This window comes from Cibotium barometz, chromosome 7, assembly GCF_041138505.1.
Source record: "Cibotium barometz isolate CiBa-2024 chromosome 7, ASM4113850v1, whole genome shotgun sequence".
Lineage (NCBI taxonomy): Eukaryota > Viridiplantae > Streptophyta > Polypodiopsida > Cyatheales > Cibotiaceae > Cibotium > Cibotium barometz.
The window spans coordinates 63,935,767-63,953,814 of NC_141052.1; the positions used below are offsets into that span (position 1 = coordinate 63,935,767).

Consider the following 18,048-nt stretch of genomic DNA (forward strand, 5'->3'; position numbering starts at 1 on the left):
AATAGAGAGAGAAGGGGGAGATGGAGAAGGACACAGTATTGGGTCCCAATTACCCTCTGTAGGGCCCCCACCACGGATGGTGTATTTGCTTTATTAGAATGATGTAAATCTGAACAAACACAAAGTACTTGACCTTTTCTTGGCTGGAAAACCTGCCCTTGACCTTCAGTCCTTCACCCCTTAGCTTTAGCAATGTTCTTGGCTGTCCTGGCCCTTGGTTGCTTGGAGCTCTTGGTGAATTGTGAGATAAATGATGGGATTATGGGCTGGGGTATTTATACCCCCTCTTTCATCCAGTCGGCCAGCTACTAAAAGCTCCACGACTGAGTTTATTCCCATAAAATGCTTGCACACTAAAAATAAATGTATTCACACTAGGCCAGCCTGCTGTCCAGCCTGCGCATGCTTCTGGGACAGCCCCTGGCTGCTGGGCATGCTGCGCATAGGTGTGGGGACTGCCCCTACACCTGGCCGACTTGCATATTAGGGCTTTGGACCCAGTCGGCTGCCTGTCCAGCAGTACTACAGCTGGCCGACAGCCCCTTCCAGCCCAAGCCATGGCTGGTGGGCACAATGGGGGCCCTCCTGGCCCCTTGGGGATGGTTCTATACCTCCCCCATGCCCATTCTACAAGTGCACATACAAATCCTCACACTGGGGTAGCCCTATGGGCTGGCCCCATCTCTACATGCAACCTACATGCCTACAGAGGCCTGGCATCCAGTTGCAAACCAGATACACAGCACATCTGACATCATTCCAGAGGGAGACTCACAGCGCGGACTGGCACTGCTTCATGTGCAGGACAATGCACACCTAACCTTGGACTCATGTGCAGGACAAAGCACACCTGACCTCGGACGACTGAGATGGATCCCTGGCTGACTCGTCCCGGACTGGGCTCACATGGGACCAGTTCACCATCCCAGGTCCTGCACCTTCTGTACAGAATGTCTACGTGGCATCCAAGTGCGGGATGCACGTGACATTCGAGCTGACTCCGGTGGACAAACAGGTTGAGGGATTTAGCACAGGTATGACAACGAGCGTCAAGTATGAAGCTCTAGGTGCTAAGTTAGTCATTCAGGGCATAGAGTTTGTGCGTGACTTTATGGTTGCCCCTCTTGTAGGAGCAGACATAATTTTGGGTATCCAGTGGTTTCACAAGTTCCTTCCTGATGTCAAGTGGGACAAGCACACGTTCCAGATCGATCGGAATGTGTCAAACACCCCTGTGACCATTAAGTGTGAGCCAGGTATTCCAAACTTTCCGCTCATAAGCCACTTGCAGGCTAAGCGAGCAGTCCGGAAAGGCGCACAGTGTGCGATGATTTACATCCAGACAGCCCAGACGGTGGCCAGTGCTTCCGAGAAGTACTCGGTTCTCCATGAAAAGTTCCAGAAGATTTTTCTTCGGGACAGTCTCCCTCCCCAGCTTCCCCCGTCCAGACCGGAGGATCACAAGATTGACCTCCTCCCAGGCTCGGAACCCCCGAGCAAGTTTCCGTATCGCCTGTCTAAGGCAATGGAATCGGAGTTGGACCGCCAACTCCAAGAATTGTTGCAAGCTGGCTTCATCCGCCCCAGCGTGTCGCCGTTTGCAGCACCGATCTTATTTGTCAAGAAGAAAGATGGGTATTCTCGGTTGTGTGTCGATTATCGTGCACTCAACAAGCTGACTATCAAGAGCAGATTCCCGATGCCTCGAATTGACTATATTCTCAAGAGGCTGAATGGAGCTAAGGTGTTCTCCAAACTGGATTTAAAGAGTGGGTACCACCAGGTTCGGATTGTTGAGGGGGACATCCCCAAGACAGCTTTCCGTACAGAACGGGCCCACTATGAATTTGTGGTTATGCCTTTTGGATTGACGAACGCCCCAGCTACATTTAACCGCATGATGATGCGTATTTTCCGGGAGTTGATTGGAGTGTGTGTGTTCATATTTCTGGACGACATACTCATATTTTCAGCTACAGTTGAGCAGCACGACATTGATGTGGAGAAAGTCCTTAAGTTGCTGGAAAGCAACGAGCTCTATGTCAATGAAAAGAAGTCAGAATTTTATCTGTTCCAGGTACATTACTTGGGATATATAATTAGTGCTGAAGGCATTCGACTTGATCCGGCTAAAGTGGCCGAGATTGTTAACTAGGAAGTACCTCAGACTGCTTATGACATTAGATCATTTGTGGGTATATGCCAGGCATATTCTACCCACATTGACAAGTTTTCTGATCTCTCGGCAGACCTCACCGATCTGCTAAAGGGAGTGAAAACAAGGAGGCAAAAGATTCGAATGACTCCACGAGCGTTGGAGGCATTCCAGAACCTCAAGGTGGCTTTGTCTGAAGCGCCTTGTTTAGCCCTTGCTTCGTGGGACGAACCATTTCAAGTGATCACCGATGCGAGTAACATCGCAATTGGAGGTGTATTACAACAGAATGGTCATCCAGTAGCTTACATGTCTCGTAAGTTACTGCCCGCCGAAAAGAACTACTCAGTCTACGATCGTGAACTCCTAGCAGTTATACAAGCCTTGAAACATTGGAAACATTTCCTGTATGGCCGTGACTTCGAGGTTCGCACTGACCATCAGGCATTGCGCTGGATTCAGACGATGCCAAGTGCACAGTGGAGTGATCGACAACACCGCTGGAGTCAGATATTCCAGCAATTCGGTGGTATGATTGAGTACCTTCCAGGAAAGGCCAATCCAGTGGCCGATGCTTTGAGCAGGAAGGGACAAGTATCTGCGATTCAGACCACTAGACTTGACCTTGTTGGTACAGGACTAGAAGACATGAAGCACACGTACGCGGATTCCGAGGAATTCGGTACACAGTGGGAACAGGCATTGGATGCCACAAGACCATGTCATTTTCTGATACGCGATGGTTGGCTTTTCTACAAAGGCCGACTGTGTGTCATGAAATCATTCCGGGCAGCTCTTCTCCATGATGCCCATGACGCCATTACAGGTGGTCATAGGGACATGAATTCGACTCTGGAGAAATTAGAACGGCAATACTACTGGCCAAAGATGAGGCGTGATGTGTTTACATATGTACAACGCTGTGATATTTGTCAAAAGGTGAAAGCTCCTCGTGGAAAGAAGATAGGGTTGTTACAGCCTTTGCCAATTCCTGAGGGTCCTTTCCAGGACATTTCGATGGACTTTGTCACAAATCTGCCTCCTAGTCCGAGTAAGCGTAATACACAGTGTTTAACTATTGTTGACATGTTCAGCAAATTTGTTATGCTTATTCCTTGCAGGACCAATGTGACCGCCGAGGATGTTGCCCAGCTATTCATTCGGCATTGGTACCCGATTGGCGAGATTCCTAGGACCATAGTGTCAGACCGAGATGCCAAGTTTACCAGTCATTTTTGGAGGGCATTGTTTGATAATTTTGGTACTAAGTTGAATTTTTCCAGTGCATTCCACCCACAGACAGATGGCCAGACAGAGATATACAACCAGTTGGCTTTTGATGTGCTGAAGTGTTATGTCCACGATCAGCAAGGTAAGTGGGAATCGTTTTTGCCTTTAGTTCAAGCTGTTTTGAATGACTCTTTTTCTTCAGCTATTGGCAGGACTCCATATGAGGCAGCGTTTGGAAGGCCTTTCCAGTCGTTGTTAACCAGGACTTCGTCTTCAGTACCGGAGGCGAACAGAGTGACGGAGTCTTACCAGGAGATCCTAGAGTCCGTCAAAGACAGATTGGCTAAAGCGCAAGAGGCCTACACTCGACAGGCCAATAAAGACCGAAGGGACATGAAGTTTTCAGAAGGAGATTGGGTGTATCTTCGGATTATGAAGCAAAGATTGAAGCAAGTGGGCAAGCGATGCCCAAAGTTGTCTTTCAGGAGCTTCGGACCATTCCCCATCCGGAAAAAGATTAATGAGGTGTCTATGCAGTTAAAGCTACCTCCGAGTTGGACTATGCACGATGTATTTCATGTCAGTTGGTTAAAGCCATATGCAGGTCCACCCCCTTCAGAGGTCAAAGACGAAGCGGAACCAGACATTATTGATGAAGCAGAAGTAATGGTTCCAGAACAGATCCTTCTGCACCGTTTCAAGCATGGCTCAGGCCGAAGACTACGACAGTTCCTCACGAAGTTTCAGGACCGAGAAACTCATGAAGCGGTATGGCTCGACAAAGAATTTTTCGAAGACTATCCGGCATTATTGACGGATTATTTGGAGGCTATGCAGCTTCCGTCAAGTTAAGCAGATAGGGATGTCACGTGCATCCCGCACTTGGATGCCACGTAGACATTTCTGTACAGAAGGTGCAGGACCTGGGATGGTGAACTGGTCCCATGTGAGCCCAGTCCGGGACGAGTCAGCCAGGGATCCATCTCAGTTGTCCGAGGTCAGGTGTGCATTGTCCTGCACATGAGTCCAAGGTCAGGTGTGCATTGTCCTGCACATGAAGCAGTGCCAGTCCGCGCTGTGAGTCTCCCTCTCGAATGATGTCAGATGTTCTGTGTATCTGGTTTGCAACTGGATGCCAGGCCTCTGTAGGCATGTAGGTTTGCATGTAGAGATGGGGCCAGCCCATAGGGCTACCCCAGTGCAAAGATTTGCACTTGCACTCTTAGTATGGGCATGGGGGAGGTGTAGAACCACCCCCAAGGGGCCAGGAGGGCCCAAGCTTTGCCCACCAGCCAAGGCATGGGCTGGAAGGGCTGTCGGCCAGCCCTAGGGCTGCTGGACAGGCAGCCGACAGGGTTTGAAACCCTACCCAGCAGGTCAGGCCAGGTGTAGGGGCAGTCCCACACCTCTGCGCAGCATGCCCAGCAGCCAGGAGCTGTCCCAAAAAGCATGCGCAGGCTGGACAGCATTTAATAAAGTGTGAAAGCATTTTATTGGATGGAAACTAGTCGTGGGGCTTTTATTAGCTGGCCGACTGGATGCTAAGTGGAGTATAAATACTCCAGCCATTAATCGTTGATCTCATCTCATAATTCACCAAGTGCTCCAAGCAAACAAGGGCCAGGACAGCCAAGAACATTGCTAAAGCAAAGGGGTGAAGGACTGAAGGTCAAGGGCAGGTTTTCCAGCCAAGAAAAGGTCAAGTACTTTGTATTTGTTTTCAGATTTACATCATTCTAATAAAGCAAATACACCATCCGTGGTGGGGGCCCTACAGAGGGTAATTGGGACCCAATACTGTGTCCTCTCCATCTCCCCCTTCTCTCTCTATTTTTCTGCACATCGTCTTTCAGTTTGTGCGTTAATTCCGTCGTGAAAAGAGTGCTGTTTTCTGAGTTTTGAAGTACCGATCCTTCTCCGAAGCTTCCGCATATTACATCCACAGTGCCAAATGGGGATGGCAGTTCCGTGAGCCAGATAAGTTCTCAGATAACGGTCCCAAGGGAGGTTGATCCTCCAAGGGTGATGTGAGGGTGCCAGACTCATTTCTCAGGAATGAAGACCAAGATGGTGTTCGGAGTCAAGGCAGGAATGGATGGTGGACTAGAGGAAACCAGATGCATAGATCTTCATCAGAGACAGAGTGGTTTGGAGAACAGATCGGATTTTTAGAGAAAATGGGTTGCCAGGAATGGATGATGACAGAGGGACTTCGGGACAAGATTGGGATGATGACAGTCATCCAAGAGCAGGTTGGAATCCCGTCATCAAGTTTAGCAGAGGGGGATGTTATGTGCATCATAGATGCCATGGACATTCTCACGGCTAGATCCAGAAGAGGCAGCCAGATAAAGAGTAGAACCAAGATGAAAGAGTACAGAGCACTTGTGGCAGTGTAGACTGGAGACTGGCGTGGAGAACAAGCTGAAGATCAGAAGTGTGTCGGCTGCAGGACATTGGTGCTGGCTGCACAGAAAGGACTGTCGGCGGCTGATCATGGAGGTGGTCGGCTGAACTAGCAAACAGGGGCAGCATCAGGCGCATCAAGATCAAGGAGGAGGACCAAGTCGGCAGAGTTTAATAAGCATTTAATACATTTAATACTGGCCGACCAGCAGTCGACCAGTCTACCCTTTGTCCAAGGGACCTATAAAAAGGCCCAAGTACTCATTGTTCTAGGCATTCACTCCCACTAGGGGTTTGGATCATTAGAGGTCCCATAGGGGACAGATTTTGGTGTTAACCACCTTTTTATGTAAGGCAGCCCATGGCTGCAGATTTAGGTACCTTTTTGTACCATAGAATATACTGAATTTTCCAGCACCTCTCTCTCTCTCTACTCTCTCTCTATACCTGCGTTTTTGCATCAGATGGTTCTCAAGAGTGTTTAGGGCTGAAAGAAGACTCCCAGAGCTTCCGCGTGTTACAAAAGAGGAGGGGGAAATGGTGGCGGAGGAGGAGGGCTCAGTGGGAGATATAAAAGTAGGTGGAACAGGAATTACCTTTGTGGCGGTGGCCGAGACTTGTGGTGGTTCCACATTTAGTATTGGTACATCTTCGCTTATAGTTATTGGCGCCACCGCTGGAATTACAATCTCAGGTTCTTCGGTTTGAGCTTATACTTCTACACTTTCTGTGGCCACTGGTTCTTCCACCTCTATTCCCAAGTCTGGAAAAGGGAACTCTCCAGATATTCTGTCGTGCTCCAGGAGCACTTCTTCAAGGTGTTCTTGCAAGATTAGCTGAGGAGGAGTTGTTGGCTGTGCAGATGGTCTGTCAACCCTAGATTTAGTCCTTCTTTCATCACCACTTTCTCTTTGCTGAAATACCCCTCTTGCCACCTTTCTCCCCAAGTTGTGAAGACGATTGAACTGGAATAAAGCATTTGTAGTTTGTTGCACCTCTCCAGTTCATCGCTTCTTGGCTGGTTGTCCTCTCTCCATGGCTTCTCTAATCCTTTCATATTCAGCTTCTTCGGAAAAGACTTTCTGCTTACCTTTAGCACGCTCTGTGGATCCCACTTCCACTTGGTTCTTTCCAATGCGAATGACGTTTCTTCTTTCTCTTTCAGCTTCTTGAACTGTTTCTTCTTCTTGCGGAGATGTTTCCGCTGTGGCAGATTTGGTCCTTAAGGTGGCATGCACCTCTTGTCTTCTTTCCTGTACCTCGGTGAGAACCAAGTCATCTTCAAGCACCTTGAGCTCATCACGCATGCCTAATGCTTCATATGCAATCAGCGTGAGCACAGTTCCGTTTCCCATGTAGTGCTTGTGTGCGTAGCTCTTTACTCTCTTTAGATCTTTAAGAACTTTGTCACCCCAGTTTCCTCTTATCATCCTGTTTCTTTTAAATGCTGTGGTGAACACATACGCTAAGTGTATGCATGTTGGGTATACCTGTGTGGCTTCAGCACATGAAAGTACTGCTGATGAATTTGCAGCGCTAGCTTCATTTCTTGGACTTTCAACTCCGGATAGAGATTGTCGTATTTCTCTGAAGTGAAAGTTGATGCTCTTTCTTTGGTGGTTAGCCTCATGGAACTTGTATCGTATCCTCCTTCGTTGAGCTTCAAGGCTCTGACCACCAAGTCCCCTGTGATGTTGACTTGGACCTTTTCTCCATCCTTATCTGTTAGTGTATAGGTCCCGTCTTCTTGAAGAGACTCTAAGAGCTCATGAGCTCTCAGGGCATCTACTTGACAAGGTCTCATAATAGCAAAGAAATCTTCAAATCCTGTCAACCTGTAGATATTCATGCATTCTTGTGTGTTCTGTAGTCGATGCATAGTTGGAGAAGCATAAATGACAGTCATCTCCTGCCCTTGGTCATCTTCAAAGCTAGCTTTTATTGCATAAGCTCGGTTTGCTACTAGAACATCCTGGTCGATGTAACACTTCAAGACCATCTCTTTTCTGTATAATGAGAATGGCGGAAGCGCCTGTTTCTTCGTCGTGATTTCCTGTCTTCGCTTTCTGTAAGCGGTAGATTTAGACGGAGGTTCCATCCTGTCAAAACAAGTGTGTTATCTTTGAAGTTAGTACTTGTGAATCAAACATCCTTGTTTTGAAAGTCCGTTTCATGCATGTGCAGGTTAGCAAATTAGTGACATCAAAATTGATTCTTCGTTGTTTCTCGAGGCAACCTTAGCTACCCTGTATCTACTAGCTTGGTCTGTTTCACCTCAACATGCTTCTGACCTCTGTTTATAGCGCTATTTTCTGAACCTGACAAGCTGATTGCAATAGCATTTGACGTTGCAAATTTGACAAATCTATCCTAAATCTTTCACCAATGCTTCAAATGTCACGTGCATCCCGCACTTGGATGCCACGTGGACATTCTGTACAGTAGGTGCAGGACCTGGGATGGTGAACTGGTCCCATGTGAGCCCAGTCCGGGACGAGTCAGCCAGGGATCCATCTCAGTCGTCCGAGGTCAGGTGTGCATTGTCCTGCACATGAGTCTAAGGTCAGGTGTGCATTGTCCTGCACATGAAGCAGTGCCAGTCCGCGCTGTGAGTCTCCCTCTGGAATGATGTCAGATGTGCTGAGTATCTGGTTTGCAACTGGATGCCAGGCATCTGTAGGCATGTAGTTTGCATGTAGAGATGGGGTCAGCCCATAGGGCTACCCCAGGACAACGATTTGCATTGGCATAATTAGCATGGGCATGGGGGAGGTATAGAACCATCCCCAAGGGGCCAGGAGGGCCCACATTGTGCCCACCAGCCATGGCTTGGGCTGGAAGGACAGTCGGCCAGGCCTAGGGCTGCTGGACAGGCAGCCGACAGGGGTAGAAGCCCTGCCCAGCCAGTCGGCCAGGTGTGGGGGGCAGTCCCCACACCCATGCGCAGATGCCCAGCACCCTGGTACTGTCCCAGAAGTACATGCGCAGGCTGGACAGAATTTATTATGGTGTGAATTCATTATTTGCACAAGACACAGTCGTGGGTGCTTCATAAAGCCAGCCGACTGGATGCTTTGAAGGGTATAAAAGCCCAGCCCATAATCCCATTATAGCATCTCACAATTCACCAAGAGCTCCAAGCATTCAAGGGCCAGGACAGCCAAGGGTTTGCTAAAGCTAAGGGGTGAAGGACTGAAGGTCAAGGGCAGGTTTTCCAGCCAAGAAAAGGTCAAGTACTTTGTATTTGTTCAGTTTTACATCATTCTAATAAAGCAAATACACCATCCGTGGTGGGGGCCCTACAGAGGGTAATTGGGACCCAATACTGTGTCCTTCTCCATCTCCCCCTTCTCTCTCTATTTTCTGCACATCGTCTTTCAGTTTTGTGCGTTAATTCCGTCGCGAAAAGAGTGCTGTTTTCTGAGTTTTGAAGTACCGATCCTTCTCCGAAGCTTCCGCATATTACAGTGGTATCAGAGCATCAGGCTCAGCCAAGCTAAATACTGAATCAATCCCAGATGATGGTGTACAGGTCCAAGGTACAGGAAAGTACACGGATTCGAAGCCCAAGGCGAGAACACAGATCGGGAAGAACTCCCAGGAGGTTTGTTGGTGGTGTTCCACAGTGCCAGATGGGGATGGCAGTGCCGTGAGCCAGATAGGTTCTCAGGCAACGGTCCCAAGGGAGGTTTATCCTCCAAGGGTGATGTGAGAGTGCCAGACTCAGTTCCAGGAATGAAGACCAAGACGGTGTTCAGAGTCAGGGCAGGAATGGATTGTGGACTAGAGGAAGACCAGATGCATAGATCTTCATCATAGACAGAGTGGTTTGGAGAACAGACCGGATTTTCAGAGAAAAAGGGTTGCCAGGATGGGATGATGACAGAGGGACTTCGGAACAGGATAGGGATGATGACAGTCATCCAAGAGAGCAGGTTGGAATCCCGTCATCAAGTTTAGCAGAGGGGGATGTCATGTGCATCATGGATGCCATGGACATTTTCAGGGCTAGATCCAAAAGAGGCAGCCAGATAAAGAGTAGAACCAAGATGATAGAGCACAGATCACCTTTGGCAGTGAAGACTGGAGACAGGCATGGAGAGCAAAGTGAAGACCAGATGGTTGTCGGCTGCAGGAAAAGGTGTTGTTGGCTGCACACAAGGCTGTCGGCTGCACACTGGAGTGGTCGGCTGTACCAGAAGACAAGGCAACTGAGAAGCGCATGCATCAGGACCAGTCGGCAGCATTAAAACAATTTTATGCATTTATGACTGGCCGACCAGTAGTCGGCCAGCATGAAATATGTCCAAGACCCCTATAAATAGCATAAGTGCTCATCATTGTAAGGATTCAAACCCACTAGGGGTTGGGATCACTAGGGGACAGGTTTTGGTGTTTTACCACCTTTTCAAGAAGGCAGCCAAGGGCTGCAAGATATGTACCTTTTTGTACCATAGTATATACTGAATTTCCAGCACTTCTCACTCTCTCTCTCTCTCTACTCTCTCTCTACCTGCGTTTTTGCATCAGATGGTGCGTTTTTGCATCAGAAGGTTTCCAAGAGTGTTTAGGGCTGAAAGAAGACTCCCCAGAGCTTCCGCGTATTACAGTGGTATCAGAGCCTACTTCAAGGACGAAGATTCAGCAAAGAAAACCAGAAAATTTTTTCGCTCGTGTGGTTGGTTTTTAGACGCCGGTGGACTACCCCTTTCGGAGTGACTCCTGTCCCTCGAAGGACGGTTGGTTTTTAGCCTCCAGAAGCCTCCGGAAGTCTCCCACACAGATAGTGGATGGTCAGATTGCGGTCCGGAAAGGAACTGCATATTCCCGCTATGGCGAGCTTCGGCGACGAGAGAGAACCAGAACCATGGGACCAGAGTGCACCAGGCAGCCCAGCTAGGGCACCCGGCTTGAGTGTACAAGACATGTTCCAGCAGATGATGCGAGCAATCGCAGACCAGACAACCAAGTTGGACGAGCAAAAGGCGCGGATTTTGGCTCTGGAGGAGCGTTCTCGCTCTCCAGCGTCGCGTTTTCCATCTCCTCCTCCCTCTCCTTCCGTACCCCAGATACCAGATCCTCGTCACAGGGACCCTCTCGAGGGGTCACAGCCGCAGTCAAGCTCCTTGCTTGAGAGGCAGATACGGGCATTGGAGATTCGACAACGAGAAGACGAAGCCATGCGACGAGTGGAACACGAGCGTTACCTCCGAGCTTTGGACGCCAGATTGACACCGGCGGCGCCCTCGAATCATTTTCCCGAGAAAATGAACTTCAGTAAGTATAATGGTAAACTCGATCCCACTACTCTGTATTCATGGTTACATCAATTTGAAGCTTACTTTGCCGCAGTTAGGAAATCAGATATTGACAAAGTGATCTTAGCCAGTTGGTATTTGGAAGGTGAGGCCATTCCTTGGTGGACTCAGTGGGCTCACGCCCACACCAGATCAGGTATGGCAGCTTATGGGTGGGACGAGTTCGTCCGTGACCTTAAGCAGCGGTTTTTACCGCCCCACTACCTTGAGCGACTCGAAGACGAGTTCAGGGGAGCGCGTCAGAACGCGCAACCAGTCCTTCAGTTTGCCAATAGAATTTCGACCTTGTGTCTACAATTAGGCTTATCTGATGCGGACAAGAAAGGGCAGTTTTTGTATGGCCTGGACACGCACATCCAATGGGAGGTGCGTATGTTTAGACCAGCCACCTTTGAGGACGCACTCTCGCTTGCGCAGAGTGCAGAAATGAAACACAATGGTGGCAAGCCCAAGACTTCCCAGCCGGCTTCTCCCAAGGCTAACACCTCGGGGGGCAAAAGCCAGAACCAGACGGGGTCTTCCCCAGGACAGAGCCCGGGAGCCTCTGGCTCCAAGAACTCGAACAATGCGTCTAAGCTTACTCCAGACCAGAAAGCGGAGGCAGGCAAGACAGGTGGCAAGTTGAGTGCTGAGGAGCTTGCTCAGTACAGGAAGGAGGGTAGATGTTACTTTTGTCACACAAAAGGACATACTTCTCGGGATTGTCCGAAGAAGCCTCCAAAGCCCGCCGCCGCCTCCACAGCTTCCGTGGTGAGCACAGCTCCCACACAGACCCCAGTGGCTACCCCTAGTTCTTCAACCCCCGGTGCTTCAGTTGGAGCAATTATTAGCCGGGAGCTCGAAGATAAGCAGAAGGGCGCCCATGACCAGGAGTATGAGCGCAACGAATTGCTCAAGTCCTTTGGCTACATAGGTGGCCAGAGAGTCGTTGTCTTGTTTGACAGCGGCAGTACGGAGGATGTGATCACGGAAGAGGCCGCTAGGCGTGCCCGTTTCGAGCTCACTCCGGTGGACAAACAAGTTGAGGGTTTTAGCACAGGTATGACTACGAGCGTCAAGTATGAAGCTTTAGGTGCTAAATTAGTCATTCAGGGCATAGAGTTTGTGCGTGATTTTATGGTTGCCCCTCTTGTAGGAGCAGACATAATTTTGGGTATCCAGTGGTTTCACAAGTTCCTTCCTGATGTCAAGTGGGACAAGCACACGTTCCAGATTGATCGGAATGTGTCCAACACCCCTGTGACCATTAAGTGTGAGCCAGGTATTCCAAACTTTCCGCTCATAAGCCACTTGCAGGCTAAGCGAGCAGTCAGGAAAGGCGCACAGTGTGCGATGATTTACGTCCAGACAGCCCAGACGGTGGCCAGTGCTTCCGAGAAGTACTCGGTTCTCCATGAAAAGTTCCAGAAGATTTTTCTTCGGGACAGTCTCCCTCCCCAGCTTCCCCCGTCCAGACCGGAGGATCACAAGATTGACCTCCTCCCAGGCTCGGAACCCCCGAGCAAGTTTCCGTATCGCCTTTCTAAGGCAATGGAATCGGAGTTAGACCGCCAACTCCAAGAATTGTTGCAAGCTGGCTTCATCCGCCCCAGCGTGTCGCCGTTTGCAGCACCGATCTTATTTGTCAAGAAGAAAGATGGGTCTTCTCGGTTGTGTGTCGATTATCGTGCACTCAACAAGCTGACTATCAAGAGCAGATTCCCGATGCCTCGAATTGACTATATTCTCGAGAGGCTGAATGGAGCTAAGGTGTTCTCTAAATTGGATTTAAAGAGTGGGTACCACCAGGTTCGGATTGTTGAGGGGGACATCCCCAAGACAGCTTTCCGTACAGAACGGGCCCACTATGAATTTGTGGTCATGCCATTTGGTTTGACGAACGCCCCAGCTACATTTAACCGCATGATGATGCGTATTTTTCGGGAGTTGATTGGAGTGTGTGTGTTCATATTTCTGGACGACATACTCGTATTTTCAGCTACAGTTGAGCAGCATGACGTTGATGTGGAGAAAGTCCTTAGGTTGCTGGAAAGCAACGAGCTCTATGTCAATGAAAAGAAGTCAGAATTTTATCTGTTCCAGGTACATTACTTGGGATATATAATCAGTGCCGAAGGCATTCGACTTGATCCGGCTAAAGTGGCCGAGATTGTTAACTGGGAAGTACCTCAGACTGCTTATGACATTAGATCATTTGTGGGTATATGCCAGGCATATTCCACCCACATTGATAAGTTTTCCGATCTCTCGGCAGACCTCACCGATCTGCTAAAGGGAGTGAAAACAAGGAGGCAAAAGATTCGAATGACTCCACGAGCGTTGGAGGCATTCCAGAACCTCAAGGTGGCTTTGTCAGAAGCGCCTTGCCTAGCCCTTGCCTCATGGGACGAACCATTTCAGGTGATCACCGATGCGAGTAACATCGCAATTGGCGGTGTATTGCAACAGAATGGTCATCCAGTAGCTTACATGTCTCGTAAGTTACTGCCCGCCGAAAAGAATTACTCAGTCTACGATCGTGAACTCCTAGCAGTCATTCAGGCCTTGAAACATTGGAAACATTTCCTGTATGGCCGTGACTTCGAGGTCCGCACTGACCATCAGGCATTGCGCTGGATTCAGACAATGCCAAGTGCACAGTGGAGTGATCGACAACACCGCTGGAGTCAGATATTCCAGCAGTTTGGTGGCATGATTGAGTACCTTCCAGGAAAGGCCAATCCAGTGGCCGATGCTTTGAGCAGGAAGGGACAAGTATCTGCGATTCAGACCACTAGACTTGACCTTGTTGGTACAGGACTAGAAGACATGAAGCACACGTACGCGGATTCCGAGGAATTCGGTACACAGTGGGAACAGGCATTGGATGCCACAGGACCATGCCATTTTTTGATACGCGATGGTTGGCTTTACTACAAAGGCCGCCTGTGTGTCATGAAATCATTCCGGGCAGCTCTTCTCCATGATGCCCATGACGCCATTACAGGTGGTCATAGGGGCATGAATTCGACTCTGGAGAAGTTAGAACGGCAATACTATTGGCCAAAGATGAGGCGTGATGTGTTTACTTATGTACAACGCTGTGACATTTGTCAAAAGGTGAAAGCTCCTCGTGGAAAGAAGATAGGGTTGTTACAGCCTTTGCCAATTCCTGAGGGTCCTTTCCAAGACATTTCGATGGACTTTGTCACAAATCTGCCTCCCAGTCCGAGTAAGCGTAATACACAGTGTTTGACTATTGTTGACAGGTTCAGCAAATTTGTGATGCTTATTCCTTGCAGGGCCAATGTGACCGCCGAGGATGTTGCCCAGCTATTCATTCGGCATTGGTACCCGATTGGTGGGATTCCTAGGACCATAGTGTCAGACCGAGATGCCAAGTTTACCAGTCATTTTTGGAGGGCATTGTTTGATAATTTTGGTACTAAGTTGAATTTTTCCAGTGCATTCCACCCACAGACAGATGGCCAGACAGAGATATACAACCAGTTGGCCTTTGATGTGCTGAAGTGTTATGTCCACGATCAGCAAGGTAAGTGGGAATCGTTTTTGCCTTTAGTTCAAGCTGTTCTGAATGACTCTTTTTCTTCAGCTATTGGCAGGACTCCATATGAGGCAGCGTTTGGAAGGCCTTTCCAGTCGTTGTTAACCAGGACGTCGTCTTCAGTACCGGAGGCGAACAGAGTGACGGAGTCTTACCAGGAGATCCTAGAGTCCGTCAAAGACAGATTGGCTAAAGCGCAAGAGGCCTACACTCGACAGGCCAATAAAGACCGAAGGGACATGAAGTTTTCGGAAGGAGATTGGGTATATCTTCGGATTATGAAGCAAAGATTAAAGCAAGTGGGCAAGCGATGCCCAAAGTTGTCTTTCAGGAGCTTCGGACCATTCCCCATCCGGAAAAAGATTAATGAGGTGTCTATGCAGTTAAAGCTACCTCCGAGTTGGACTATGCACGATGTATTTCATGTCAGTTGGTTGAAGCCATATGCAGGTCCACCCCCTTCAGAGGTCAAAGACGAAGCGGAACCAGACATCATTGATGAAGCAGAAGTAATGGTTCCAGAACAGATCCTTCTGCACCGTTTCAAGCATGGCTCCGGCCGAAGACTACGACAGTTCCTCACGAAGTTTCAAGACCGAGGAACTCATGAAGCGGTATGGCTCGACAAAGACTTCTTCGAAGACTATCCGGCTTTATTGACGGATTATTTGGAGGCTATGCAGCTTCCGTCAAGTTAAGCAGAAGGGGATGTCACGTGGATCCCGCACTTGGATGCCACGTGGACATTCTGTACAGTAGGTGCAGGACCTGGGATGGTGAACTGGTCCCATGTGAGCCCAGTCCGGGACGAGTCAGCCAGGGATCCATCTCAGTCGTCCGAGGTCAGGTGTGCATTGTCCTGCACATGAGTCTAAGGTCAGGTGTGCATTGTCCTGCACATGAAGCAGTGCCAGTCCGCGCTGTGAGTCTCCCTCTGGAATGATGTCAGATGTGCTGAGTATCTGGTTTGCAACTGGATGCCAGGCATCTGTAGGCATGTAGTTTGCATGTAGAGATGGGGTCAGCCCATAGGGCTACCCCAGGACAACGATTTGCATTGGCATAATTAGCATGGGCATGGGGGAGGTATAGAACCATCCCCAAGGGGCCAGGAGGGCCCACATTGTGCCCACCAGCCATGGCTTGGGCTGGAAGGACAGTCGGCCAGGCCTAGGGCTGCTGGACAGGCAGCCGACAGGGGTAGAAGCCCTGCCCAGCCAGTCGGCCAGGTATGGGGGGCAGTCCCCACACCCATGCGCAGATGCCCAGCACCCTGGTACTGTCCCAGAAGTACATGCGCAGGCTGGACAGAATTTATTATGGTGTGAATTCATTATTTGCACAAGACACAGTCGTGGGTGCTTCATAAAGCCAGCCGACTGGATGCTTTGAAGGGTATAAAAGCCCAGCCCATAATCCCATTATAGCATCTCACAATTCACCAAGAGCTCCAAGCATTCAAGGGCCAGGAAGCCAAGGGTTTGCTAAAGCTAAGGGGTGAAGGACTGAAGGTCAAGGGCAGGTTTTCCAGCCAAGAAAAGGTCAAGTACTTTGTATTTGTTCAGTTTTACATCATTCTAATAAAGAAAATACACCATCCGTGGTGGGGGCCCTACAGAGGGTAATTGGGACCCAATACTGTGTCCTTCTCCATCTCCCCCTTCTCTCTCTATTTTCTGCACATCGTCTTTCAGTTTTGTGCGTTAATTCCGTCGCGAAAAGAGTGCTGTTTTCTGAGTTTTGAAGTACCGATCCTTCTCCGAAGCTTCCGCATATTACATCAAAACATGATAGATGTGAGTCCTCCTAAGTGTATGCATGCCAGAGATGCCCAAAAAATGCAAAAATCTCCATGATGATGACTCAGGCGCGACTGGATCACACATGCTCCAAAATGCATTTTTTTCACATCCCCTCATCCCTTATGTCCTGTAGAGGCTCTGACTCAAATCTTGCCAAATTTGAACACTTGAATCCCACTCAAACATCAGCTTTAGTCTGTAAACTCCTTTTGCAGTATTTGTCAGATCTAGGACAGATCTGAGGTGGAAAGTTAGAAATTTTCATATGGTTAGTTCCATCTAGGTTAGATCTACCCTCCCATGTGGTTAGATGTGGGTTTGCATCCCTGGATCTCTCTAGATCTGCATTTGTGCGCTACGGAGTGTGTAGGACACAAAAATGCCATTTTTGCCCATCAGAGATACGGTATCCCACTAGAAATCACTTGGGGATGATCCCCTCTATGTGTTGAACAAGGGCATGAAGTCAGATTTCACCAAAAATGCCTAAATCAAGCAGCTTGGCACGACCCAATCACACCTTCACATTTTTGCACTTTTTTCACATTAACTTGTTCCCCCTGCTTCCCTGAGTTCCCCTATGTGCTTACCATACCCAAATTCCTCCTGAATCTATGATTAGAGCCACTTTTGGTCACGATGAGACTTTTTGGCCCCACAGGAACTTTTTGCTTGATGCATGGTGCCTAGGTCCTTTTTTGTTCATTTGTGCATATGCATGTGTTTATTATACAAAGTGGAAATGAGTGTGCAAGTACCTGATCGCCGATGTGCGCTCGGGAGCTCCCCAACAGCCCGTGGTCTCCGTGCACTCTCTGTGCTCCGATCTGCTCACCTAGTAGCAGATCTGAGGTGCTCGCTCACTCACAAGCTACTATATAGTATAATGAACAAGTGTATAAGCTTGTACTAAGATTGGTAGAGCAGGATGAGAGAAATCAAGCACAGAAGGTTGCGTGCTAAACTCTCACAAAGCTCTCTCAATCTTAGAATGATGCAAATGAGCTAGCTAATAGGCTTTTATGTGCTCTCACGCCTCAGTCACTTTCCCAACATGCCTAAACTGACCTCACCAATGACTTAATTTCCTAGCAAAACTCTAAGTTTGACTGTATGCACCAAATTCCGCGGTTTTGCTGTCTCTTTAATTTTTTTCTTTAATTCCTGCCACTGACAGCTATCCGTCGCACTGTCTCCGTTTGCTTTCAAACTTCTCCAGCTATTCCTGTATGTCTTCTAGATTGGACGTTTGAAGATCATTCCTTTTTCTGAGCTTGTTTGTCTTTTTTATTAATTTTTTAAGAAAAAAGGTTAAAAAATAATCAAAAATAATCAAAAACTCCAAAAATTTTACCTACTCTTATCAAAATTAGTCTAAGTATATACATAACAAGCACTATGGTGTAGACACTAAATTGGCTCTTGAAGTAGCTCTCATATCATGACGTTTTGGCAAAAATGAGTGCCTTTTTGTGCGTTTGGGCTTGTTTTTTCCACTACACGAAGTAAAAACAAAAGAAAAATAATTAAAAAAAACAAAACAACTTCCTCAGCACATTGCCCAGTGTGTGTGCATACTCATTTAGTATCACT

General features: G+C 48.5%; 1 protein-coding gene across 3 annotated transcripts in view; it reads right to left on the minus strand.

Annotated features, from left to right (window-relative positions):
- Nucleotides 1-17,908, minus strand: part of LOC147637306 (uncharacterized) — a 69,450-nt gene extending 51,542 nt beyond the window's left edge. For 2 of the 3 annotated variants that reach the window (XR_015266372.1, XR_015266373.1), the window contains exons 1-2: nucleotides 17,214-17,908; nucleotides 6,388-7,890 (exon numbers count right to left, since the gene is read on the minus strand). Coding sequence is in view for 1 of the 3 variants with exons in the window: in XM_086800946.1 (XP_086657072.1) it covers nucleotides 7,257-7,889 (633 nt within the window). In the remaining 2 variants the exon portion in view is untranslated. Of the gene's footprint in view, nucleotides 1-6,256; nucleotides 7,891-17,213 lie in introns of those variants that run through there. The other variant, XM_086800946.1, reaches the window with a different exon arrangement.
- Nucleotides 17,909-18,048: the final 140 nt, after the last annotated feature.